This window comes from Narcine bancroftii, chromosome 3 (assembly GCF_036971445.1).
Source record: "Narcine bancroftii isolate sNarBan1 chromosome 3, sNarBan1.hap1, whole genome shotgun sequence".
Classification (NCBI taxonomy): Eukaryota; Metazoa; Chordata; class Chondrichthyes; order Torpediniformes; family Narcinidae; genus Narcine; species Narcine bancroftii.
Window position 1 is genome coordinate 87,110,411 of NC_091471.1, and position 26,776 is coordinate 87,137,186.

At 41.3% G+C, this 26,776-nt stretch overlaps 1 protein-coding gene across 2 annotated transcripts; it reads right to left on the reverse strand.

The window, feature by feature from the left end:
* Positions 1 to 1,987: 1,987 nt before the first annotated feature.
* On the reverse strand, positions 1,988 to 24,830 carry dimt1l (DIM1 dimethyladenosine transferase 1-like (S. cerevisiae)). Of its 2 annotated transcripts, XM_069924485.1 has the most exons (12): positions 24,509 to 24,830; positions 19,304 to 19,377; positions 16,771 to 16,857; positions 15,552 to 15,613; positions 15,314 to 15,407; positions 12,847 to 12,896; positions 9,084 to 9,207; positions 7,289 to 7,381; positions 5,930 to 5,994; positions 5,326 to 5,389; positions 4,833 to 4,939; positions 1,988 to 4,361 (listed from the first exon to the last, which is right to left on the reverse strand). In XM_069924485.1, the coding sequence occupies exons 1-12, from the start codon at positions 24,564 to 24,566 to the stop codon at positions 4,319 to 4,321; spliced, it is 921 nt and encodes a 306-aa protein (XP_069780586.1). In that variant the 5' UTR covers positions 24,567 to 24,830; the 3' UTR covers positions 1,988 to 4,318. The 2 variants fall into 2 exon arrangements, with proteins under 2 accessions (XP_069780586.1, XP_069780587.1); XM_069924486.1 differs by lacking the exon at positions 19,304 to 19,377 and having other exon boundaries at positions 24,509 to 24,817.
* Between the last annotated feature and the right edge of the window lie 1,946 nt (positions 24,831 to 26,776).

A 26,776-nucleotide genomic window follows, 5' to 3' on the forward strand; every position in this document is an offset into this window, starting at 1 on the left:
ATGGTCTGGAAAACGTAGCGTTACGGGGATTTGATTGTGTAGGAAACAGTGCTAACACTCTGTCACCAGGTTTGAAACTCCTCACTTTTGCCTTGTGATCTTACCGGACTTTTATTCTCTGCTGAGTGTCTTTCAGATTTTCCTTTGCCATTTCACAGGCTTTCTGTAATCATTCTTTAAATTTAAACATAATCCAATAAATTCAAATGTATACCCTGATTAATCCATTGTTCCTTCAGCAACATTAGAGAACTTCTCGCCTCATGTCTGAAAACTAGCTTAAATGGACTAAAACCAAGTGATTCTTGAACAGATTCTCTTTCAGCAAATAAAAGTGAGGTCTTTCATCCCAATCTTTATCATGTTCTGAACAGTAAGTTCTCATCATAATTTTCAAGTTTGAATGAAATCTTTCCAATGCTCGCTGACTCTCTGGATGGTAGGTAGGTTCCCTGACTCTCTGGGTGATAGGTAGAAGGCACAACCTGTTTAATCCTTAACTCATAAATCACTTACTGGAATAGCCCTGACATGAAATTGCTCCCCTAATCTGATGATATTTCCCTGGGCAGGCCAACTAAGGTGAAAAACCTTAAAGCTTTTGCTATCATTTTGGCTTTAATATTCCTCAAAGGAATGGCTCTGGAAACCTTGTAGCAGCACACATAATTGTCAGTAAAAGTAATTTCCAGCCTTTGTTCCAGGAAATGGGCCCCACAGTCGACACTTTGGAAAATGGTTCACTAAAAGCAGGGATTGGTTGTAAGGGTGCCACTGGGGAACCTGGTTGGATTTACCATCCAACAGATGTGAAAGACCCGACAAAAATGTGCAACATCCTTTCTTACAGCTAGGCAGTTGGTGATCCTGCTTCTATTTCTAATTTCTTGGTCTTTTAGTTGGGCACAGAGACAGATGGCCGAGATTACTGTAGACTTGCAACTTGTTTTGAATGTGGCAACAACCACCTTTGATTTTTTCACATGGGAATGTTCACCCAGTGACTTCCTAGTCACTACACAAGGTTCATGCCTCTAAAGCCCACTTTAGGGTTAATGAGTGACCTTCTGTCACTTTAACCCTAAACACCCTGTCTTGGGTCTTCAAGCAACTCCTGTCACACAAAATCCTCCTTTTGGAAGAGGAATGGGGAAGCTCAGGTTGGACACACACACACTGGGTATCAGAGTAGCACAAACTGCTGTCAGAACCGTGCTAGTACTAGAGTATCAGAGTGGAGCAAACTGCTGTCAGGACCACAGAGCTGGTACCCATAGACAAAGTAACTCAGTCTCCTTTCTCCCACTGTAACTACTGGGTGAGCATATGACAGTCTGACTGACTGTCCTCCAACCAACTGACTGACAACCTGTTCAAAACTCAGCATGCTGGGCTCTTCAAATGGTCCAGTGCAATCCTTCAGTTCTCCCCATTGGTAGAGGTTGACAGAAGTGGTTGTGCGCTCCACGAGCCCACCAGCTTCCAGCATGTGGCTCTCGCACTTCTGACAGTGGTCATTTCTCAGCGCCGTTTCAGTGCTTCCCATGCAGCCGTCAGTTTTCCCAGCATTACTTCGGAGCTTCACAGCAGCACACAATCTGTTCTTTCCCCCGTAGGTTCAGTCCTGGCCCTGGCCCTAAAATGAAATTGTCCAGGATCCATAACAGTACAATTGCTAAAAATAGTTAATGCATTAATTATTCTGCTTAGTTTTCTTATGAGAACGTCCTACGAAGTACTTGTGGTTAAAACATGTTTGATTCCTGATGTTCAACTGAGATCGGAAAAGTGAGTTTGTATATTTTTTCCTTATTGCTTCTTGTGTATCTTTATTCCTTTTGGAGCAAACCCTGCTTAGTTAATTTTATGGCTTAAAGTAAACATTGTCAGAGGTGGGTACCTAAATTTCATCAGAAAAACAATGGTTTAAAAAGCACTTTAAAAAGGCTTTATCTCTGGAAAGAGACACAGTTAAATGTTTCAGATCAAAGTTTCAAAGTTCAAATTTATTGTCAAAGTACATACATGACATCATATACAAAGCTATTTCATCAGAATTAAGAGAGCAAAAACACGTTCGTTTTAAATTGCAAATGAGTTGTAAGAGGGATGGGTAAGACAAAAGGAACATCAGATGAGCTGTTGATGAAGCCAACTGGTTGATTTGGTAACAAGGGCAATTAGGGGGTTGTAGGAACAGATTAGGCCATGATAGGAAGAAAAGCAGAAAATAGTTTGAACTCAGGATTGAATTTTTGGCTTGCCACACATTATAGCAATGGATTTGTGCAGGAGTTGACAGTGTGGGAAGAGTAAATTTAATACAAGCTGGATCAGCTGAAACCATCAATTTCTCATGAAAATGTGCCAGAAAGATGATTGCATTTTCAAATTCTTCAGATGTTGCACAGCACATCCAAGTATTTTGATATATAGTCCTATCTCTAAATTCCACTGGCATTTAGTTTCACAATCATCCCAGTTATTTTACTTGTATTTTTAATGAGATATAGTTTTATTAACAAGTTCTTTCTCTCAGCCTCTTTACGATTCTCAACTAAACATGACAACATTATCGATTGTAAATAAAGGTCTCTGGTTTTGGCACATCATTGGAAATACTACAAGCCACTCAAAATGCACTTAAATAAAATTCTAATCCATAACCCCTCACTATCAACCCCTCCTTCCTTTAATTGTAATAGTCTAATGAGAGCTTAACAAATGCCTCAAGCAGCTCAGAATTGGCTTCATTTTGCATCACAACAGAAAGGAAAAAGCCTTAATTAAATTCATCCCTTCAGAGATCCCTTTGTTGTTATTCATTATTTGTTCTTAGACCTTACCAAGAGGTTAAATGTGCAGAATATTGCTACTGCATTGAACAATTCATTGATATTTTCCTGCAAGTCTAGAGCTTATCGAGGGGCTGATTCTTGCATCATCTTTGCAGGTTTTTAAGTACAGCTCTGAGATTTAGCTGGCCAGAATTATCACTCTCCTTTGTTTCCCAGCAAATCATATTTATTGCCTCTTAAGGACAATCTTGACTCAGTTGTGAACTGCTGCTCTTCCATAAATATGGTAAAGGCCATTACCTCTGAAACATTCTCCTACTGCACCTTCCAATTGCCCAGGTTTATTCCTTAAAGCTAACTCCACAATATATACCAGTTTCTCAATTTGGAAAAAAATGCTTTCTGTCCTACTTTATTTTAGCAATAGAATTCTCCATGAGTCTCAATGTATCTTTGTTATTTGCCTTTATGTATTTTTTTTATTCTCCTGACTGTATGGTACCTGAACCTCGAGGCAATGCTGCTTCTCTTCCTTTAATTCCACATTCAACCCTGCTGACATCTTATTGAGGTTATAATAGTCAACCATTTAATTATCGAAAAAGCTGCATGTATTTTCCTTTTAAGGAAACAAGTCTTATGAAAATTCTTCCAAAAGATTAATGAAACAGCTATGTTGTGGAATTCAAAGTACAGCTTGAACAAAATCCAGTGTTCATATTTTTGTGATGGAAGAAAAATATTCTGACCACTATGAAGAAAATCCATTGATTAATGTTTGTAGTATTTTGGGCTGTAGCAAAGGAAAATAAATTTCATTTGGAAGCTTAATATTCATCTCTTTAAGAATTACCTTGGCTCTTTTGAAGCATATACAAAAATCACCCTTTTTAGAACTACAGCCTTGATTGATTTACTAACCTGTTCCCTCATACACTAGCTTCAGATAAATTAATCATCAAGCCCTTTTTCCTTAACTTCAGGATAAAACATAGAATGACCTAACAAAATTCAGGTCGTTTTTATTGGCCGAGGTACAACTATCCAAATCCTTACTATTTTCTATCAAGTTCTTATTCCCTTCCCCCCTCCCCCCCCCCCCCCCCACCATCAAATTCAGTGCATTCCAGATGTATGATTCATGTCACTTAGAAAAATTACAAAATATTATTGGACTATTTTAACTAATCTGGATCAGAGATTTCAAGAATCCATTGAGTTTATAAAAAGGAATAAGTGTGGATTCACAACTTGTATTTAATTTTGAAACTAGATATTGCTGCATCACATCACATACTTGACATGAAAAGCTATTAAGCATATAACAATAATTTTAAAATTGCCACTTTTTTTCCCAGAACCAAGGATCTTTATGCAAACTTGTATCAAGTTGTGGTTATGTCCAAAAAAAATGTATTGGTTCTCAACTGAATTGTTAAACCTCTCAAATTATTGCACATCACTTTCAAAATTTCAGCTACAAAACTTAAAAATCTACAATCAAGTTCCAGAATGATGTTTCATGAGAAGTGGATTCCTTGTGAATTGAAACCATGGAGCACACTGCAGGAGAAAACAGAAACACAACTTTAGAGGAATGAAATCTTTAGTTTATCCTCCTTTTGCTTCAACAGTTTCCATACAAATGTATTTTTTTCAAAAATGTACCAGGCAAAGCTGCATTATAATGAAACTAAATAGTCACGAAATGTATTAGAACTGAATTTATACAATTGTGCAGATAGCTTGAATGTAACAATCACAAAACAACATTTAAAAGTTAACACTGAACTTCCAGACCAACAAATAATGATTCCTGTATTGTGTTCCCAATACCAAATTCTACAACATGATTAAATAGTTCTTTGAAGTACATCAATGCCCAAATTTTACTTATTTTCTCAGATACCTTGGATAATTGTGTGAACCATGGGTCAGGGAGCAACTCAACCAGGCCAGAGATGTTAGTGTGAAGAAACAGAACAAAGTCCAAGCAAGTTTTTAAACAAGCTAAATTTAGTAATTTCTCTTTACCTCAAGAAGTCATCTATATCCATGGCTCGAGCTCGCTTTTCATTGTAACCAGTGTCTTTGAGGATTCTATTAATTTTTTCAGCGATACTAAAGTTTTCTGGAACTTCCTACAACAAAGAAAGTAATCTAAACAATGAGCATTGCTTCAATATTTAAATTTTAAATATTGGTTATTAGTTTGTACAGAAAAGTCCTCAAAGTAATGTGATTTGTACCAACTATTTTAATTCCCAGTATAGGTTTTCATATATTTTTTAATACAAATGGTGATTCTCCTGGACATGTACACTAACTGGGCTGGTTTTGTCCTTATATGGTTTGTGGAACAGATTGAATGGACGTCACAAAGATGATAACACAGAGAATGGACAAATTTCAATAGAGATTTTGTCACTGGTCACATAGGATTTAAAAAAAATCTGAGAACATAAAATTTATCAATGAATAAGATTATGGCAATTGTATACTGAACCAAAATACAACTCATACTTACAATATTATGTAAAGAACAGTGTATTCTGTAATTTTTTTCCAGCAACTGCTCAACTGCACTGGATCTACAAGTAAACACAGATATCTCTAAAGAATCAACTACTCTGAAACATTTCATTGAATTGGAAGTAAAAGTCCAAAGTCTGCAGATACCATGGTTGAAGTAAAAACAATGCTGGAGAAACTCAGCAGGTCAAACTGTCTTTTATATAGCAAAGATACAGAACTGGCGATTTGAGCTTGAGCCCTTCACCAAGTTATGGAAAAATGTCAGCAGGCATCCGAACAAAAAAGTTCAGACGCCTGCCGACATTTTACCATACCTTGATGAAGGGGTCAAACCTGAAACACAAGTTAATGGAATACATCTTTATCTTTGACCTGCTGAGTTTCTCCAGCATTCTTTTTACTCCATTGAATATGGATCACACTTCAAGTGAACTGGAATATTTTGTTTTGCTTGTACAAACACTAATGGTAATTTCAAGTTGGTAGGCTATGAACAAAATCATAATTTCATGTTAAATCTGCTTGTGCATCACTTTTGTTAGAACATTACAAATTTTTTTCCCTCCAAAATTTATTGTAAAAATTAATATACTTACTTAAAAGCTGCAGCGAGAGTCTTATTTTTTCTCACAAATGCTATTCTGACCAGACCATCCCATTCCTAGTATCGAATGAAAGATGTATAAAGAAAAAGATAATGATTCCTCAAATAATCCTAATACTAACAAACTTTGACAGGATAATTACCATTTATCATTTATTTGAATTATAATACAATTTCATAGAATGGAAGCAATCCAAAACATTAGGATTTTGTACAAAATAACTATTATTTGTAAACATCAGAAAATTAATGTGCTCCAATAATGACTGCAGCAATTTAAGATACGCTATGATAACGTGGGCACAAAATTAGGCACACATGTCCTATACCTGCACATTAAATTAGTGACGATAACTTAGCTCCACGGCAAGGTCCCCAACAACTGGCTAAGGAAAACTAAAGACCACATGTGACATTAACTGGACATAAGTCTCTGAGAAACCAGGAAGTAGTTCTACAATTAAACCTTCAGTTGCAGAGACAAGGTTTTCACAAGAACTTCAGGTAAATTCCAGATCTCTAAACTGCAAAATTTACAGTTGCTTCAAGTTCAACTTGTATTTTCTGAAGCAGTACTCGTATTAAATTGTGGCAAGGGACGGATCAGAACTGGAAACAGAAAGCAAATGAATCTCTAGAAAGCAAATAAAAACCTACTGGAGAGATAGACTTCAATCATGGTGGGAAAAAAATGATCATACAGATCACAAGAGTCCTTTGGTCTGCCATTTTTCCTTCACTAAAATTGACAGTAAATATGGGTTTGCTATTTAATAGTGGTATTGAATAATTTTCATTTGATGTGTGCTTGCAACATTGGGTTATTTTCGGTAAAATACACGTTGCTTTCCCAACAGGAGGGCCAACGTCAATTTGCGCCATACATCCTGATGGCCAGATATTGTCCCTTTCTGCTGTTGAACTCTCCATGATGTGTGTAGGCTTTATGATCTTATTCATCTAAATGGGAAAATGAGGTCAAATTTTTGAAAAATTGTTTTCAAGCATTTTTAGTTGAATTTAATTTAAATGTTTCATATCCACTATATATTTTCATAATTACAATTTCTGATTGGAATTCAGGAATAATGAAAATCTTGATGACTGGCTAAACATAACACGCCTTTTCTGCCTGTCAAAAACCTTTAACAGTGGGATGGCTTGTTTGGTCCTACCCCCCCATCATTTGATGACAACACTGAATGGCTTGCCAACATTAGTGTCTGTGCCATTTGATTTCAGGACCAGTTGGGCAAATGAGATCCTCTTAGATTTGATGCATTTTAAGAAATAACCAACATGTGCAGAAAGTACTTCTAGTAGATTGTAAAATATATAAATATAACTTAACCTGGAAGTTCACCGGTGGAGGTGGATTCCTTGGTTCTATTCTAACCACACTTGATTCAACTTTAGGAGGTGGCCTGAAGTTATTTTTTCCAACCTACAGAAAGAAATATAGTCTTATATTACAAGTTTATAGATTTGTACATTTGTCTTTTTATGCTTCTACTCATCTGATAATACCAAGATACATTTTACCAAATTCATTGAAGATATCCAGTCAGATGTTGAACAAGCTGCCATCTTAAAATATGAATTGAACAGTCTACAAAGAAATATGGGAATGGATGGATAATAGAAGGGAAGCAGATTTCAAAATTTTCTCACCAAGTTCAAGACTTGGCATACTGTATTAGGTACGCACTGAATGCAGTAAAGAATTGCTTGGGCAATCGCATCAGCTGACAGTACTGTTGATTTTCATCTATAGCTACAAGGCTCCCATTTAACATCCTTTCCAGAAGAATCACATAGATGCAGCACTTTTCTAATATCCTTTGGTAATGCACTGAAGTATTAATATGGATTTATACTTATGGAGGCGAATCCATGAACACTCAGTGACTGTGAAGGGACACCCTTTGCTTCCCTTTTCCTATTGTTACGGGCAATGTTCATGGCTACTCTTTGCCGTAAGGCAGACAAAAGTTGAATGATATCATGTATTATTACAGTAAACTCCGATGATCTAAAATCGGCTTCCCCAAAATCCTCATTTATCCAATTTTTAAAAAGAATTTCAGATAAATGAGGATATCTGAAAAAAAAAATCAGAGATCTTCATTTATCTGAATTCTTTTTCCCCTGGAGCTGAACTATCATCACAGGTTGAAAAAAAAAATTCACTGACATGAAATTAGAATGATTGTCCTCGTTTAAGGTAACTCCCTCCCCTCCCTCTTTTCATTTCTTTTTTACTCACCCCTTTTGACTTTTCTCTTCAACTCTACCTCTCAAACTGTGTGCACTGTCTCCCAGCCACAAACAATCAGAAGAATCCCTTGTCCTGGTGTCATCAAGAAAAGCAGCCTCTGCCAGCAGTGGGACATCGGGCTCCTGGCAACAGCAGGGCCCCAGTGTAGAGGTGTCAGTGGTCGGCAGTGGCCAGCGTTGTTTTTGGTGATAATTAACATTATTTTAATGCTTAAAAAGCCTTCCTTCTTGTTTGTTGTTGTTTAAACACTTTTTTAAAAAATGACCAGTTCTCTGAAAAAAAAAGTTTTATTCGACATAGGCTAGGTCCCAAACATTTTGGATAATTGGAGTTGTATTGTATGTGACAATAAAAGGAATATTTGAACCATTCAATAGATCTTGTGACTGATTCAGAGGCAAAAATGCCAAGTGAATCCTAGATTTCTGCAATTAAGAGGACTACCCAAATAATAATATGTAAAAAATCCAAGTTTTTTTACAAACTATCAAGGAAAAGGCTATTCATGTCCTCTGGATCAGGAATCATTATCAAAAGGCCAACAATTTAAGGGCAGAGAGTAAGGAATTGAGATAAATGTTCATTCCACAAAGTTTGAGAGTATAAAATGCTTTGCCAAAAAGGTTTTGTGAAAACATTATTTTATTGCTTCAAATATTGATTGTTTTGTTCTTCCTAAAAACAAAAACTTTGAAGAGAATAACAGTATAGTGGAATTAATACTACCTACTTTTAGCAAAGGGTTAGCAAAAATTAATTCGAGTAAACTACATCCCCCATGTCTTTGTGATTATAAAGCACCATGTAGGCAATATCTCAAGAATTCAGATAACTTAAAACACTTGAGTGCAAGGATTCTGATTGCAACCTTCATCAGGTGATCCACACGTGCCAAAAGTTGTGTGTTGATTGAGAGCCTGCAGTATAGTTTATCTCCTGGCTTTGCCACAAGTCGAAGAGCAAACTCACGTTGGAACATTAACACTGCACATCTGTAAATGCATCAATTGAGACAAGGTATGTAAATAAAAAGTCATGGTTACATCTTCAATGTGTGTAATACTACCTTCTGCTTAATACAAGAGAACATAGGAAATTAGACATTAAAAAAATTAAATGTAGTATACCTTCATTAATAGGATTGTGGGGTGGAGGGGTCCAGGAGAAATGGAGTAAAGGGTATTGTCATTTTTCAACCTTCACAAACTTTTCTACAATTGAATTGTGTTTTTACAATACCTGCTTCAACAATTTCTCAAGACAAGTTGCTATAATTATTATCCTATGCGCAGATAAGTTTTGTTCAAATTAGAAACAAAATATGCTGGAAGTACTCAGTAGGTTAGATCAACTGCAGGAGGAGAAACAGAGTTAAAGTCTCGGGTCTGGGTTGAAGACCCATCATCAGCATTGGGAAGGAGAAAAAGAATATAGGAGTTGCAAAATGCACAGCAGGGATGCCTGGCAGGTCAGGCTGAGCATATCCTCAACTACCAGAAGTAAAAAAAATGCCAAAAAACCCAAACATATGTAACAGATGAATGACTGATCCAGATGAAGAAATCGAGTCATCCAAAGTTGTGGAATTCAATATTAAAAACAGAAAGCTGTAAAATGGCCCAGACAAAGATGAGCTGCTGTTCATTAGACTGCATTGAGTCTCTTTGAAACATTCTAGAGGCCACAAACTGATAACTCAAACTGGGCATAGGGTGAAGAATTCAAATGCAAGCAAATGAACAAGGTATAGTCAATGGCTTTATTAACGAATGGCAGAGGGAAAGATGTGATTTAGGAAAATCAAAGACATTTCAGAGACACCTGTGCAAAACATTTAATTATTGGAACAAATATAATGGAGATAGAACTGGGAGAATGGAATTAAGTCCTTATTGGAGTCCAGGTTAGACAGAGTAGTTGAGACAAAGACTGTGGGAGTCAAGCTTATAATGGACGCTGAGTAGCTATCTTAAGTCCTGAGCTGGAAATAGAAAGACCCAGAAAAGGAAGAATCAGAGATTGACTACATGAAGGTGAGGGCAGGGTGGAAATCAGTAACCTAAGTCACAAAATGGGATGAATGTAGGAGGCAGTACTAATGTACTGGAAAAAGAGCTGTGCAAGTGGGTCAAAGTAGAACTGAAAGAAAGATTGTTCCACAAATCCCACAAAAAATGAGGTGTATCTTGTAAGTGTAAGTGCCCTTAGCTACATTTTTGATCTGGAGAAAATGAGTGGAGTTGAAATTGTTCATTAGGAAAACAAGTTTAGCCAGGTGCAATCACAAGCTGGAGAAACCAAGTTGGTAAAGTAAATGAGAGGGTTTGTGGAGGGTGGGTTGCGCCTTTACTCGAAAGGGAAGCAGTAGATCCTCAGGCTAACCTGATGTAGGACCAATAAAAGGATTGTTAGTACAGATGTATCTATTGAGATCAGGGAATTAGTATGTCAAAGTGACAGATGTAACTGTTGTTTGAAAGGACTGGATAAGAGGAGAAAGGATAGAGTCAATATAGAATGGAATAGGTTTGGCAAGAGCAGACCAAAACAATGGGTCTGCCAGGGTAGTCCTGCTTGTGGATTCTGGACAGGATATACAATGCTCTCCATGTTTGGGGCAAAGACACTTGTTTTTTCCTTTATTTGTGGTTTTAAATTTGTAATGAAACAATTAAAGTGGACATTCCAGAGTTTATTCAAGGTTACATTTTGGTTTGACCATGTAGAAATTACAGCACTTTTTATACTTAGTCCCCTCGTTTCAGGGCCCCATAATGCTTTGGACATTTGGCTTCATAGGTGTTTGTGAGTACTCTGGTATTTTTACAGTAATTATTTCATTGGTGCAAGGGTAAGAGAGCTAGGCTTGTTTCTACAATTTTGTAGTTGTCATTTTTCAACATGAAGACCAGAGTTGTGCCAATGAAAGTCCAAGAAGTCATTATTGGGCTGAAAAACAAGAATAAAAGAGTAAGAGACATCATACAAATCTTAGGATGACCAAATCCAACAGTTTGAAACATCATTAAGAAGAGAGAGTGTTCTGGTGAGCTTAGTAATTGCAAAGGGACTGGTGTTCCAAGGAAGACTCCACTGCTGATGACAGAAGGATTCCCATCATAATGACGAAAAATCCCGTCACGTGTCCAACAGATCAGAAACACTCATCAGGAGGGAGGTGTGGATACGTCAATGACTACTGTCTGCAGAAGACTTCATGAACAGAAATACAGAGGCCACACTGCAAGAGGCAAACCATGGCAAATGTGGTATGCTATGATCTTTATACCTCCACACTTTGATCTTGACATCACTCTGATACAGGTTAATCTTGGTCTCATCTGTCCACAAGACCTTCTTCCAGAATTCTGCAGGCTCTTAAGTACTTCTTGGCAAACTGTAATCTGGCTGTCCTTTCTGTGGCGAACTAGTGGTTTGCCTCCTGCAGCATAGCCTCTGTATTTCCGTTGATGAAGTCTTCTGCGGGCAGTAATTATTGACATCTCCACATGTGCCTCCTGAAGAGTGTTTCAGACATACATTTAGGGATTTTTCTTTCTTTATGATGAGAATTCTTCTGACATCAGTAGTTGAATCTTCCTTGGAATATCAGTCCTTTTGTGATTACTGAGCTCACCAGTATGTTCTTTCTTCTTAATGATGTTCCAAACTGTTGATTTTGGTAATCCTAAGGATTGGACAATGTCTCTTACTGTTTTATTCTTGTTTCTTAACCTCATAATGGCTTCTTTGACTTTCATTACACAATTCTGGTCCTCATGTTGAAAAATGGCAACGAGACTCCAAAGGTGACCAAAAGTTTGGAAGCGAGCATACCTGCCCAATGAAACAATTAAACATACCCGAGTAATCCCAAACACCTGTAAAGACAAATGTCCTAAACATTATGGTGCCCTGAAATGAGGGAACCATGTTTAAAAAGTAATGTAATTTCTACATGGTCAAACCAAGATGTATACAAATAACCTTGAATAAACTCTGTAATGTGCATTTTAATTACATGTGAATTGTTTGAATACAAATGTAAAACTGTGGAGCACAGGGGCAAATAAAGGAAAAAAAGTCTTTATCCCAAACATTATGGAGGCCATTGTAGAAATGAGAATTTAAGGGTAGAAGCCAGCAATGGAAAAACCAAGTGCAGAATGGGGTACCGCTTTATGAAGGTTCCTGGGGTAGGCCAGATCTGCATCCCATTCTGAACTCTCATTTAGTGGATGCCTATACTGTTACAAAGAGGCCTAATGCAAGCTTCAGGAATAGCACCTTACCATCTGACTGGATGCATTGAAGACTTCTGGACTTGATATTCAATTCTTCAACTACAAACAACCAAATTTCTTTATCTATGATACTGTCTCAGCTTGTTTCCCCTCCCACCCCCTCCATGTTTCCTTCCCAATTCTAATAAAGGGTTTTTAACCTGAAATATTAACTGGTTTCTTTTCCTAAATATATGGCTTGACCAGAATATTTCCAACATTTTGTGTTTTTATTTCAGATTTCCAACATTGCAGGCTTTGGTTTTCACTTTGAGGTTTTGTCCGATTTTCCTTCTCACATTAATATCCCACTATTTTTATATTCATTTCATAATATAAAAAACACACCTGAAGAATGGTCTGTGCAGCAGTAGTTTAAAAACAAATGGAGATGAGATCTGTAAACATGAAAATAAATCAAATTAACAAATTTGCTGTAAAATAACTGCTGAATGCCCCTTCTTAAAAATATACCAATTACCCAAACAAAAATATTTTTTGATTAATATTTCACAGTGCAATATTGAAATGAAACAGTTTGCAAAATAGTTGCTGCTGTATATTTTCCTAATTAGGAAGTTGTTTTAGAAATACAAGACCTTGCTTGAGGTGAGTAACCTAACAAGAGCAAACAAAATGGTGGAGTAAATCTTCAAGCAATTTTATCATATAATTTTTAAGTACAATTGTGCTACTCAACCCCAACAATCCATGATAGTTTTGACCCTCCACTAAATGTTGGCATAGTCTCTGCTTCATTCACTAAACATCACCAACAAAGATTAATTGTTTCACAAACAATGTCACCAACTTAAAGACTGCCAACTTCTTTAAGTATACTTGGACTGTTTCTGACACTTGTCTCTCCTTCCTTGAACCCTGTCTCCAGCTAAGGGAAAAAACAATCCATGGACATTTATTACAAACCCAGAGACTTTCAGTTACCTGGATTACACCTTTTCCCATCCTACCCCTGGTAAAGACACCATCCCATTCCTCTATAGCATCAGTTCCCAGGATGAGGCTTTGATCTCTGGAATATCCAAAATACCTTTTATTTAATAAACATAAACTCCCCCTTATTGTCATTGATAAAGCCCACACCCATATCTCCTGTATTTCTCATACTTTCCCCTTTATCCCCCTTCCCCAGGTTGAACAAGGACAGAGTCCCACTGGACCTCACTTTCTACCCCACTTGCCTTCGCATTCATCACATTATCATCTGACATTTCCACCAACTTCAACCCAATCCCACAACCAGACACATTCTTCCATCTCCATCCCTATCTGTCTCTCACAGGGATAGGTTTCTCTGAAACACCCTCAGACACTCTTCCCTCCCCACCTACCTTTCCACCGACTTAGGCACTTCCTGCTGTAACCGTAGAAAATGCAAAACTTGTCCACAACTCCTCCTCCGCCTTCATCCAGGGCCAAACAGACCTTCCAGGTGAAGAAGAGCTTTACATGGACATAGAGCAACCTAATCTATTGTATACAGTGTACTTGGTGAGGTTTCTTCTACATTGGTGAGGGCATAGATTGGGTAACCACTACTCTGAACATCTACACACTGTTGGTCTAAATTTGAGTTTCCTGTAGCCAATTGTTTTAATGTCCCAGTCATTCCTACATTGACATGTTTGTTCTTGGATATCCATTGTCTCTATATCCATCTCTCCACCTCTCACACCTTCTGTCCTATCACCTCTGGTCCCCTCACCAGCTTCTTCACCCCTTTTATATACCCTTTATCCCTTTAATCTCGATAAAAGATCCAGACCCAAAATGTTGACTGACCACTTCTATCTATGAATGTTGTCTGACCTGAGTTCTTCCAGCAATCTGTTGTTTGCTCAAGATTCCAGTTTCTGCAGTTTTTGTGTTTCTATAAAGGTTTATTCTCTTCAATTTAAACTCTTCTATTGATTACAGTATTTTTGTACCTGCATTCTCAATCCTCCCAAATCACAGCAATGGTCTGAAACTACTTTCTTGTCACTTAAATCTATCAAATTACCCTATAACATTCCCTGGTGATAAAAAATAGCCTCAACTTTTCAATTTTTAAAATTCTTTTGAGCATTTTCTAATAATAACCAACTTGCTATTCTTTACTCCTTGCATTACTAAACCAACTTCATTGTCTGCATATCTGATTTCTTCCTTCTCTAGCCCTAAATACATCATTGATAGAGCCAACAAAAGTGTTTACAGAACAAAGCCTCGTGAATCACACTTTCCCACAAATAATCTAGACATTTCCCCCTTTTTCTACCAAAAGAGACTATTAGATAGGTGTAATAGTACAGATTCTATCACCAATGTATATGTACGTATGTACAGATGGTAGTGTAGGATGACTGTGATTGGCTGAGAGTGTAGCCAGACCTACTGGCAGGTCTTAAAGGATTGCTCCTAGCCAGACCAGGTCATTCTGGACTGGTCGACCTACTTGTGGTATGCTCCAGTCTTTTAGTTCATAAAAGCCTTGGTTTGGATCAATAGGTTTTTGGTTCCTTCGACGCGAACTACAATAGGTACATGGAACCAAGAAAAATGGAAGGTTATACAGTAAGGAAATTCTAAGCAATGGTTAGTGTAAGTTATCTACACCACAATGCAAGTCCTATTTGTCTTACAGTAAGTTATTCAATGAAATGTATTGCAATACCATTCTCACTTAATCAGGGGCATTGCAATTTTTGCTCATACCAGGCAATGTAGGAATCAAATCAGTACTTAACCACAGCATTAATCTGAACCGTAATAAAAGTGAGACTCTATTTATATTTTAAAAATAATGAATTACCTGAAATGGTAAATTTGCTACGCATGCATCGAAGAATGGCAAGTTTGTCTTCAGCACATCTCCAATCATTATTTGAAGTTTATTTGCAACAGGTCTGAAGCAAATGACACAAAAGTATTATGCAATATTTTTAGTAGAAAAGTTGACAAAGCTAAATGCTAAATGTTTTTTAGCATATGATTTTATCTATCAGAGGAAATCATTGATATTTATGCAATACAAAAATATTATTACTTACGTTCCTTGAACTCTTTTCTGTAGTTCAGCAACAAGTCTGCTATCAAGTTCACAAGCAATTACCTATTGTGAACACAGAAACCAAATTCATCATCTTTATAATAATATGCTGGAATCCACTGAACATCATCAGCAAATCTCAAAAGCTTCATTTCAGTGACCTGGAAATGCGATTTAAATTTAATTTTAAAAATATTTAGACATACAACACAGTAACAGGCCATTTCGGCCCACGCCACCCAATTTACAGCCTATGAACCTACACCCAAGGCACGTTTCGAACGATGGTAGGGAACCCACGCAGACAACAACTCCTTCAGACAGCATGGGATTCGAACCCTGGTCTCACAATCACTGGTGCTGTAAAGGCACTGCGCTAACCGCGATGCCAATCATGCTGTTTAATATTATTTGCTGACTTGTGTTTAGGGAAAATGACAGTGTTAAGAAACAATACAGAAATTCTAGAGGGCATAAAAAACATTTCTGGACATCAGGATAGCACTTGAGCCAGGAAGGAATCCAGAGCCCAAGGAAAACTGTGCTGAATGGAAATTGGAGAAAATTCCCCACTGGTTAGTCACATACTCAGCAATGGAAAAAGATTACATCAAACCCAATTCGTATAGTCCATTATGTCATCATACAAATTCCTCAGGGCAATGTCCCGAGCCCTACTACCCAAGAAAGGTACTATTCATTGATAACAGTAGCTTTGAGTTTTACTTGTAATTCCTCGCAAGGCAACACATTGTTTAGCAAACCCAGGCAGGCATGTGCCAGGTAATGACCATCTCCAGTAATGGATTATCTAACAACTTCAACCTTTCAAAAACAATATTGTTGTAAGATCAGAATAATCAACAAGGCTTAGGAGGCACAGCAGTTGATGCTGTGCTCCAGTTTCAGGCCTCTCTTAGAAATGTCATAATCAGAATATCCAGGAATATTGTACAGTGAAAACAAACAAGTTTACAGAAATAATTAAATATGTAAAAGAATGCTTGCTTGAAATTTGTATTTTTTTTTGTTAATTTTTTATTTTTCACACCATAAATCACATTAGCCATGATATACACTATTTCTTTTTCACACATATACAGTGACTTTTTCTCCCCCCCCCCCTTTCCTCCCAAACCACCCCCCCACCCCCCCCTCTCATCCATTTTAGGTATACAATCTAGGTTGCATTAAGCCAGTCAGACAATGTATTTCCATACCTTTTTTGCCTTTTCCAGAATCTTCACAGTCATGTTACCTGTACCTGGGCCAACTTCCAGTACAACATCTGTTGGTCTAATAGCAGCCTTGAAGAAACAAACGATTATTTTAAAATGCAATTTTGTAATGTGCATATACAGTACATCTCCGATGATCTGAAATCAGATTCTCCAAAATCTTCATGTATCCACTTTTTAAAAAAAATTTGGATAAATGAGGATATCCAACTCCAAAACAAATCAGAAATCTTAATTTATCTAAAATATTTTTTACGGAGCCTAAATGACCTCACAGGTTGAAAAAAATTCACCTGGCTTGAAATTAGAATTTCGATTGTCCTAGTTTCAGGAAACTCTCTTTCTATTTCTTCTTTACCTTCCTCTATTGACTTTTCTCTCTAACTCTGCCTTTCAAACACATGCCACAGTCTCACAGCTGCAAGCAGTTGGAAGAATCCCTTGTTCCAGCGTCAACAAGGAGAGTGACCTCCTGGGACCATCTCCCTTTCGCTTCCCTCCTCTCCCCGGCACAATCCTCCCTTCAGCTTCAGTGTGCGTGTCCCATAGGCCTAGGAGAAGAGTCAGAACTTTGCCATCGGGGTCAGGAGCCCATCGACTTGTCAGTAAGAATTCCATAAGCCTGGGAAGCCACCTTGAGGATCAGCGGCAGCGGTGGGGATGTGTCGGGGGATCGGTGGCAGTTGGGAGGTCTCAATGATCAGGGGCATAGTTGTGGCCAGCATTTTTTTGTGAGAATTAAACATTATTTTCATGCTTAAAAAGCCTTCCCTTGTTGTTTGTTGTCATTTAAACATTGATACAGGTACACGATCCTTTATCCAGAACCCTTGGGGGACAGTGTGTTCTGAATTTTGGATTTTTCAGGATTTTGGAAAGCCCACCTGAATTGTGCTGCCTATCCACCCCCACCCCCTTCCAGTCACCAGGCAGTCTCCTCCAACAGCTGTCTCCCCCGACCGCCGGTCCCTCGGCTGTCTCCCCCGACCACCGGTCCCTCGCCCGCCTCCCCCTGACCGCCGGACCCTCAGCCGTCTCCCCCGACCGCCGGACCCTCGGCCACCTCCCCCGACCGCCGGTCCCTCGGCCGCCTCCCCCGACCGCCCGTCCCTCACCCGCCTCACCTGACCTCTGGTCCCTTGGCCACCCTAACACCTCCCCCGACAGCCGGTCCCTCGGCCGCCTCCCCCGACTGCCGGTCCCTCGGCCGCCTCCCCCGACTGCCGGTCCCTCGGCCGCCTCCCCCGACTGCCGGTCCCTCGGCCGCCTCCCCCGACTGCCGGTCCCTCGGCCGCCTCCCCCGACTGCCGGTCCCTCGGCCGCCTCCCCCGACTGCCGGTCCCTCGGCCGCCTCCCCCGACTGCCGGTCCCTCGGCCGCCTCCCCCGACTGCCGGTCCCTCGGCCGCCTCCCCCGACTGCCGGTCCCTCGGCCGCCTCCCCCGACTGCCGGTCCCTCGGCCGCCTCCCCCGACTGCCGGTCCCTCGGCCGCCTCCCCCGACTGCCGGTCCCTCGGCCGCCTCCCCCGACTGCCGGTCCCTCGGCCGCCTCCCCCGACTGCCGGTCCCTCGGCCGCCTCCCCCGACTGCCGGTCCCTCGGCCGCCTCCCCCGACTGCCGGTCCCTCGGCCGCCTCCCCCGACTGCCGGTCCCTCGGCCGCCTCCCCCGACTGCCGGTCCCTCGGCCGCCTCCCCCGACTGCCGGTCCCTCGGCCGCCTCCCCCGACTGCCGGTCCCTCGGCCGCCTCCCCCGACTGCCGGTCCCTCGGCCGCCTCCCCCGACTGCCGGTCCCTCGGCCGCCTCCCCCGACTGCCGGTCCCTCGGCCGCCTCCCCCAACCGCCGGTCCCCATTTGCTGGATTTTGGAGCTTTCCAGATTTTAGGTGTCTGGATAAAGGATCGTGTACCTGTACAAGTGATTTGCTGTTGCCACTGGGCAGTTTTTTTTTTAAATGACCAGTTTTCTGAAAAAATTGTTTATTCGACATAGGCCCGGACCCGACCATTTCAGATAATCGGGAGTTGTACTGTACTATAGAAATGCAATGGTAAAAATTCTTCTATATAACCAAGATTAAATAGGTTGCCCAGACATGGTGGAGCACCCCAGAACACCAAAATTCTTCAGAACAAAAATGCAATTATTTACAAAGACAAAGGTTCCCAAATGTCAGAATTTCTGATATGGAAATGGAGATACGATGTCACTTCAATTTTCTTTTGTGGAGAAGATAGGCAGATGAAGAGCACAGCAGGTTAAAATATGCCAAAATTTAATGGAGAAGATAGGCAGATGAAGAGCACAGCAGGTTAAAATATGCCAAAATTTAATGGATAACAAAAAAATTGAACAGTCTTTCCTCTGAACATCAGTCATTTGTTTCTCAAAGGAGAAATGCTCACTAAGTTTTCAGTCTCGAATAATCGATTTTATTCACTTTGGATGTGAGACACTGAAAAAAAAGTTAAATGAAATGCAGGTAAAGCACAATAGCATGGCATATTTTCTTCTGCTACCTTATCAATGATGCTATTCACAATTAATGGATTCTTCAATATGTGCTGGCCAATTCCAGTGTTGAACATAATACCTAAGTAAAACAGGATCAAAACTGAAGTTACAAATATGGAAAAGTAATAACATTCTCAATTTTGCAATCTTAACAGAATGAAGTGCTAGATTGTGGAAAGTTCCAAGGAAGTGAAAAAACAAAGAACACAACACCACTATTCAGCCAAGAGAGAGTGCAGAAACAGGCCATACGTACCACCCAAATACACCTGTGTAACCAATTAACCTATTTTGGAACTTGGGAGAAAACTGGAGCACCTGGAGTGCTCAGACAAACTCCTTACAGACAATGGCAGATTTGAATCTGGATCGTTGGTGCAATAATAACTGTGCTAACTGCTACACTAACTATCCTGCCTGTGTATCATGGAACATGAAACACAAAAGCTAGGATGCAGGTAAATCTTGCAAGTACTGCAAGAATTTAGAAATTAACCTAACACCCGTCACTGGATTATACTGGAATCAATTATGAATCCAATATAAAGAAGACAGTAGCAGGCTATTTAAAGATGTCATGAAGCATGCATACTTTTATAAAATAGAATTATATTTGACAAATTTATACTAGTTTGATGCTATAACAGAATAGATAGAGACAGCAAGAGTATATTTAGTGCATTTAGATTTCAAAATACATTCAATAAGGCGTAACCCAAAAGGTTTCTGCACAAGAGGGTGGCATGGATAAGGAGGGTTAAGAGTTGGAAGTAACGGGCCATTTTCAGATTGGATTGAAGAAGTAAATGTGCTGTCAGAGGGACCCATACTAGGCCTCGCATAATTACAATTTACATTAATGACCTAGGTGAAGGGAATAAGATGTGACCAAATTTGCTGATGAAACCAAGTTGTGGGGAGAACAATGAACCTGTAAGATCTTACAGAAAGGTTGAGTGTGGTTTGCTTTGCAAAAATCAACTTTGGAAGGGAGCATGAAAAGCAAATGATCTAATTGTGTACAATTAGATCTGTGGATCCTCAAACACGAAACACAAAACTGACATGCAATCATACCAAGTGATAACAAAAGCTAAATGTTCACGTGTTATGAAGTAAGATAGTTTTGATGCAACTTGGCAGAATGTTGTTGAGACCACTACTGGAATACTTTACTCTCCATATTTCAGAAAGAATATAATTGGACTGCAGACAGTATAGAGATGGTTCAAATGATAATAGGATGGGCATAGAAAATTGAGCAGGTTGGGATGATATTTATTGGAGAAAACAAAAATGATTAACTAAGCACTATTTTATTCAAATACAAGATTTCGAAATGGGTTGATATGGTTGAAACTGAGAGACCATGCTTCCCACTGGGGTTGAGTTAATAGGCAGAATTTCAGAATTAATTGAAAAGTACATGTTAACTGGTCCTCCCTCTGGTAATAACTGGTACAAAAGAGCTGAAAGCAAATCAAAATCAACCATTTTGCTCACTATATTCTTCTTGAGTGTTAGCACACCGTATTTTCCAGTTTGGGATTACAGTACATTTCCACATCATCATACCCTGACCTGACTGGTTTCATACTAGTTTATGATTAAAAAAAAAACAACAGGTACCCATTCTGTGTGTTCAACAGATTCTAGTATTTCAAGATTCAATTGATTATCATAGTAATAAAACAGTGCCATATTACATGAAATTTCTTTTTTGCCTGTTGCAAGGCAGACAGATTCACCACTGGCAGGAGTTGCTTAAGCACCTCTTACAGTTCTTACAGTCAGAGAGAAACAAAAGACAGTCCCCAAGTGTACGTAGATACACCTCCAGCGCTTCTGCAACCCCTGAAGCCACACAGAATCCAGTCAAGATCATTGGCCACCTGAGCCTCCAACAGTCAGGAACCCTTCAGCACCCTCAGCTCCCAGTTCTGATACCTGGTAACCCTCCAGCCAGTTCGTGCCAGTCTCCAGCAGTCTGCAGGCCAGCTTGAGTCTCCCAACAGCAGTCTCCACCAGTCCACAGGTTCCTTGCCTCAAGTCGCCAGCAGCCCACTGCATGCATTGGTCCCTCAGCCGCAGAGTCCCCTCACAAATCTGTCACTATGGTCATAGTCCCTGTGGGTCATCTCCTCTGCTTCTCCTTCTCAGACAGGGCATGATCTTTTGTCCTCTTGTGCCCTGCTCCAGTCCTCCACTTCCCAAGAGTCTGCAGCCCCTCATGGTTAATCCTTTGCTTCTGCAAACAAATGACATCCAAATTCCTGCCAAATATGCTGTGCAAGGGGGCCAAAGAAAGAATGAGAAAACTGATTTACTTGATACATTCCCCACGATGACTACCAGCCCCCCCCCACATCTCCATCGGGCACACAAAACTCAAAACGGTCAACCAGTTTACCTATCTCGACTGCACCATTTCATCGGATGCAAGGATCGACAACGAGATAGACAACAGACTCGCCAAGGCAAATAGCGCCTTTGGAAGACTACACAAAAGAGTCTGGAAAAACAACCAACTGAAAAACCTCACAAAGATAAGCGTATACAGAGCCGTTGTCATACCCACACTCCTGTTCGGCTCCGAATCATGGGTCCTCTACCGGCATCACCTACGGCTCCTAGAACGCTTCCACCAGCATTCTCTCCGCTCCATCCTCAACATTCATTGGAGCGACTTCATCCCTAACATCGAAGTACTCGAGATGGCAGAGGCCGACAGCATCGAATCCACGCTGTTGAAGATCCAACTGCGCTGGGTAGGTCACGTCTCCAGAATGGAGTACCATCGCCTTCCCAAGATCATGTTATATGGCGAGCTCTCCACTGGCCATCGTGTCAGAGGTGCACCAAAGAAGAGGTGCAAGGATTGCCTAAAGAAATCTCTTGGTGTCTGCCACATTGACCACCGCCAGTGGGCTGATATCGCCTCAAACAGTGCATCTTGGCGCCCCACAGTTCGGCGGGCAGCAACCTCCTTTGAAGAAGCCCGCAGAGCTCACCTCACTGACAAAAGACAAAGGAGGAAAAACCCAACACCCAACCCCAACCAACCAATTTTCCCCTGCAACCGTGTCTGCCTGTCCCGCATCGGACTTGTCAGCCACAAACGAGCCTGCAGCTGACGTGGACATTTACCCCTCCATAAATCTTCGTCCGCGAAGCCAAGCCAAAGAGACATTCCTTCCATAAGCTGCAGTTGCTAAATCACCAAGTGATGTAATGGTGAAGGGATGGATACAGAGTTAATTGCATCTCAATAGATATATCGGTTTATTTCACAAAAATAAAATTGCCCTGAAATGGAGAATAATTAGGTGTGTGCTTTTCCCCAGAAGTTTATTTGTGAATGGTCACAAAAACCAAGAAGCTTCCATGATAAAGGTGAAATTATGTGCTTGTTGAGGGACACTTGCACGTCTTTGTAAATATTAGCACCACATTGCACAAAGTTTTTGGAATGTGGTATAGCCTGGCAACTGGGACATGACCATCAAGTGACTGGAGAGGAACAACAGTTTTACACCAGGACACAACCTACTGGAAGGAGTCAGTAGGTTAAGCAAAATCAGAGGAAGAAAAAATTGTCAGGGCTATGGGCCAAAACCCTTCATCAATTCTGAGAGTGCAGAGGGGAGATAATTAGTATAATGAAGACTGAGAGGGAGAGGCTGGACAAGCCAGTCGGGAATTAATGAGCTAGGGAGGAGTGAGGATGACGGAGGTTCCAAAAGAAGAGAGAGAGGATGAAGGAATGGTGGGGAAAAAATAGTGAGTTAATAAGTGAAGACAAAGGGTGCCAGTGCTGGAATCTGATAAGAAGTGCCTATAGTGATGTAATCTGAGACTAGATGGAAGGGGGGAAGAAATGAGAACAAGGGAGAGGGAAGAAATGAGAAAAAGGGGGGAAGAATCCAGTAAGGGAAATGCAGGTGGAAGAGGATAAAACAGAGGTTCTCAACCTTTTTATTCCACTCACCAGGAGTAATCATTTACTAACTACACACCAAAGACATCTTATGTGAGTGGGAGGAAACGGTTGTGAACCACTGGGATAGAACCAAAGAGGAAGGAGATGATTATGGGCGGAGCATTGGGTGGGAAAGTTACAAACATGGGAAGGGAAAATAAAGTGGCTTGAAAGAGGAGATGGAAAATTCAAACCACTGGGGTGTAGACTATATGGGTGGAATACAAGGTCTTGTTCTTGTTGGGCCTTGCTCTGGCAGTAGAGAAAGCCAAGGATGGAAAGAACCTCTAATATTTCCACCATTGTATTCCCCTTCTGGTTTCATATGATTTCTCTTTATATCACAACTATTATCTTTGTTAATTTACACATACTGCACGGTAACAGGCCATTTCGGCCTGTGAGTCTGTGCCGCCCAATTTACACCCCATTAATCTACACACCCGGTACTTTTGTGAATGGTGGGAGGAAACCAGAGCCCTTGGGGAAAACCCACAGTCACAGGGAGAACATACAAATCCCTTACAGACAGCACGGGATTCAAAACCCGGTCCCATTCGCTGGCACTGTAACAGTGTTGCACTGATCACTACACCAACCTTGCAGCCTTTGCTTCTCTGTCTCCGCACCACCCAACTGCACCTCATCTGTTTGTTGCTTCTCTCCCCCTTGGTGTGGCACCTGGTTCACCAATCCCCAACTGGCCCCTGACCTTATTATTTGGCCATATCCCTATCACATTCTCAGTCCTGATGAAGGCTTTTGTCCTTAAACAGTGACCATCACGACTAGTCCCGCTGAGATCCTCCAGCAGGTAGTAGTCGCTTTCAGGTGCATTCTCCGCCAAGAATGCGCCTGCAGAAGAGGATACAGCCCTGTGGAATGGTCTTTCAGGTGGCAGCCCTGAAAGCGCTGCGTTGTCCACCTGAAAGGGGCAGCTGCAGGAGAGGCACCACTGAGCACACTCCTGCTCCTGTCAGCGCGGGATGTTAGGGCAGGGGCAGCGGGGGAGGGGGGCTGTCAGTCCCTTGGGGGACTGCTCAGATGCGGAGATTATAACTGCCAGAGGGGGGTTGTGAATGCTCCTCCACGCCGCAGCAGCCACTTTCAGGTGGCCTCCAGACAATGGCATTCTGGGTATTTTGGCCACCTGAAAGAGGCTAGTTTCTGAAACGCATCAGTAGGCAGGCGCTGGGCTGACCCGAGCCGGCCTCCCCCCAGAGGATCTCACCAGGACCCACGACCTCCCGGAGCCTTCGCGACTTCTTCTCCTTCTTGACTTTGGGCATCTCCGCGCGAGCTGTTCTCGGCCCGATTCCACACTTCACCCCGACGGTCCGGCCAGCACGTGGCAACGCCCGTCACAACCGGTGCGCGCTGACCGAAAGATGGGGATACCGGAGCCGGGCAGTTCTACGGTTGCATAGGGAATTGCTCCGAGACTTGGGGCAACATGCGATCTTACACGCAACAGACCGATACCACATTTCCGGTCGCTCTGGATGATGTCACAGCAGCAAGGCCACGAGTCGAGAAGATGCCGACCGCTGCCGCGCGCCACCTGCTGGAGGCTCCGTGTCGACGACGCGGTGTCCGTCACTGCGGCTCCTCGGGTGGACGCTGGCATCCTATGATCCAAACTCCGTTTAAGAAAGGCATAAGTACAGTAGTCAGGATAATCATATCAGAAACTAAGGCGAGAGGGGTAGCGTTTAAAAGATGTGCTGGCAAGTTTTTTTTTACACTGAGCGAGAGAATTGGTCCTGGATCGGGTTCAAGGTCGAGGGGGATCAAACTTGCCATATACCATCAACTTCAGATGGTGGAGTGCTGCAAAACATGAAGAAATATTACATACACGTTTTTATTCTTGCATGCACATTAGAGTTATAACAAAACATTTATATAAATATTAAATATGTGCACGTAATGTTATTTATTCATGCATGTAATTTTTAAACTGCTAATTTGTATTAGTTTCAATAATCAGAAGGTACACATAATGTACTCGTGTAATAGTCGAATATTGTGCATCACTTTTTACAGTAAAATTTAGGGGGTCGGCTCTTACATGCACACAACTTTTGATTGCGATCAGGACCAGGTGGTAAGTCAGCGCTTGGGTTGCGGGGATGTCAGATGGGCGAGTGACCGGGACCAGGTGGAAGTCAGAGTGCGGGGCATTGGGAGCTCGGATGGGTGGGCAGCCAGGCCCTAATGGTAAGTCCACGTTCGAGGCAAAGGGAGGTCTGTTGGGTGGGCGACTGGGTCCTAGGTGAGAGTCCAAGGTCTGGGAATCAGGAGCTCCAATGAGTGGGCGGCTGGGATCTAGGTGAGATTCTGCGGTCGGAGCATCAGGAGCTCAGATGGGAGGGCAGCCTATAACTAGGCAAGACTGTGGCCGCAGTCATGAGCTTGACGGGAGGGCGGCCTGGGCGTTGGAAGCTTGGATGGGCAGGCGGCTGAGGCATGGCTGAGAAACAGTGATGAGCGTATCGGGAGCTCGGATGGCCAGGCAGCTGGGGACAAAATAGGCAGTGGGGTTTACTTTTACACCCATATAATATGGTATTGTTACAAGCCCAGAGGATCCCAAAACTCAGCAGCAATAGATATTCACCAAGACAAATGGTTACTTAAACAAATGTTGCTTTTAATTATCTTTAAACATGTATACAGAATCAAACTTTAACTTATCTCTATTGACTTACTTAACCTAACTTGACTCCCTTCTAATTCTAAGCGCATGTGTATGTAATGTGCATGTGTAAGTTCAGAAAAGTTCTTTGGTTCACAGTCCAATCTCACTTCTCATTCCTCCAAATTCACTGGTTGCAGGCAATTCTTATACTGTGCACAGAATTTAACATTGATAAAGTTCACCAGGCTTTGGTGCTTGAAAGGTAAATGGTTACTGCTCAGGAAGGTCTTGTCGATTTTCCGAGAGAGATTTGTTGGTCCCGAACATCCACAACTGATCTACTTTCATCAGCCACTCCAGTGTCTTGCTGACAAAACTTGCCCCTTTCAGGGTTCTCCAGATGATAACCTCTTTCTTTCAGGTCACCACAGAGTTCCTTTTTGTTTCGCTTATTCCAAGTGAAACATTAGACAGCCAGTCCTCTTGCATGAACCACAAGGGCTTTGACCAGGCTGTGTTACAAATGGGCTTTCCATAAGCCTGCCAGATTGTCCTGTCCCAGCTACTTTTTGCTGGCTGTAAGTTCAAGTGATCTGTGTGTGTGTGTGTGTGTGTGTGTGTGTGTGTGTGTGTGTGTGTGTGTGTGTGTGTGTGATTGTGTGTGTGTATCTCTCTCTCTCTCTCTGAGAGAAAGCCTGTTTGAATTTCTCTGCTTGCAAAACCACATGATCCCCCTTAGAACAGCAAGCTCTCTTCCAGACAGCCATGCTCTTTTATCTGTTGCCTTTTGTAAACAACAATCCATTAGTGAAATCTCTTGAGCAGTCTTCAAAGCTCTTGCAAAAGCTGTGAGGCCCC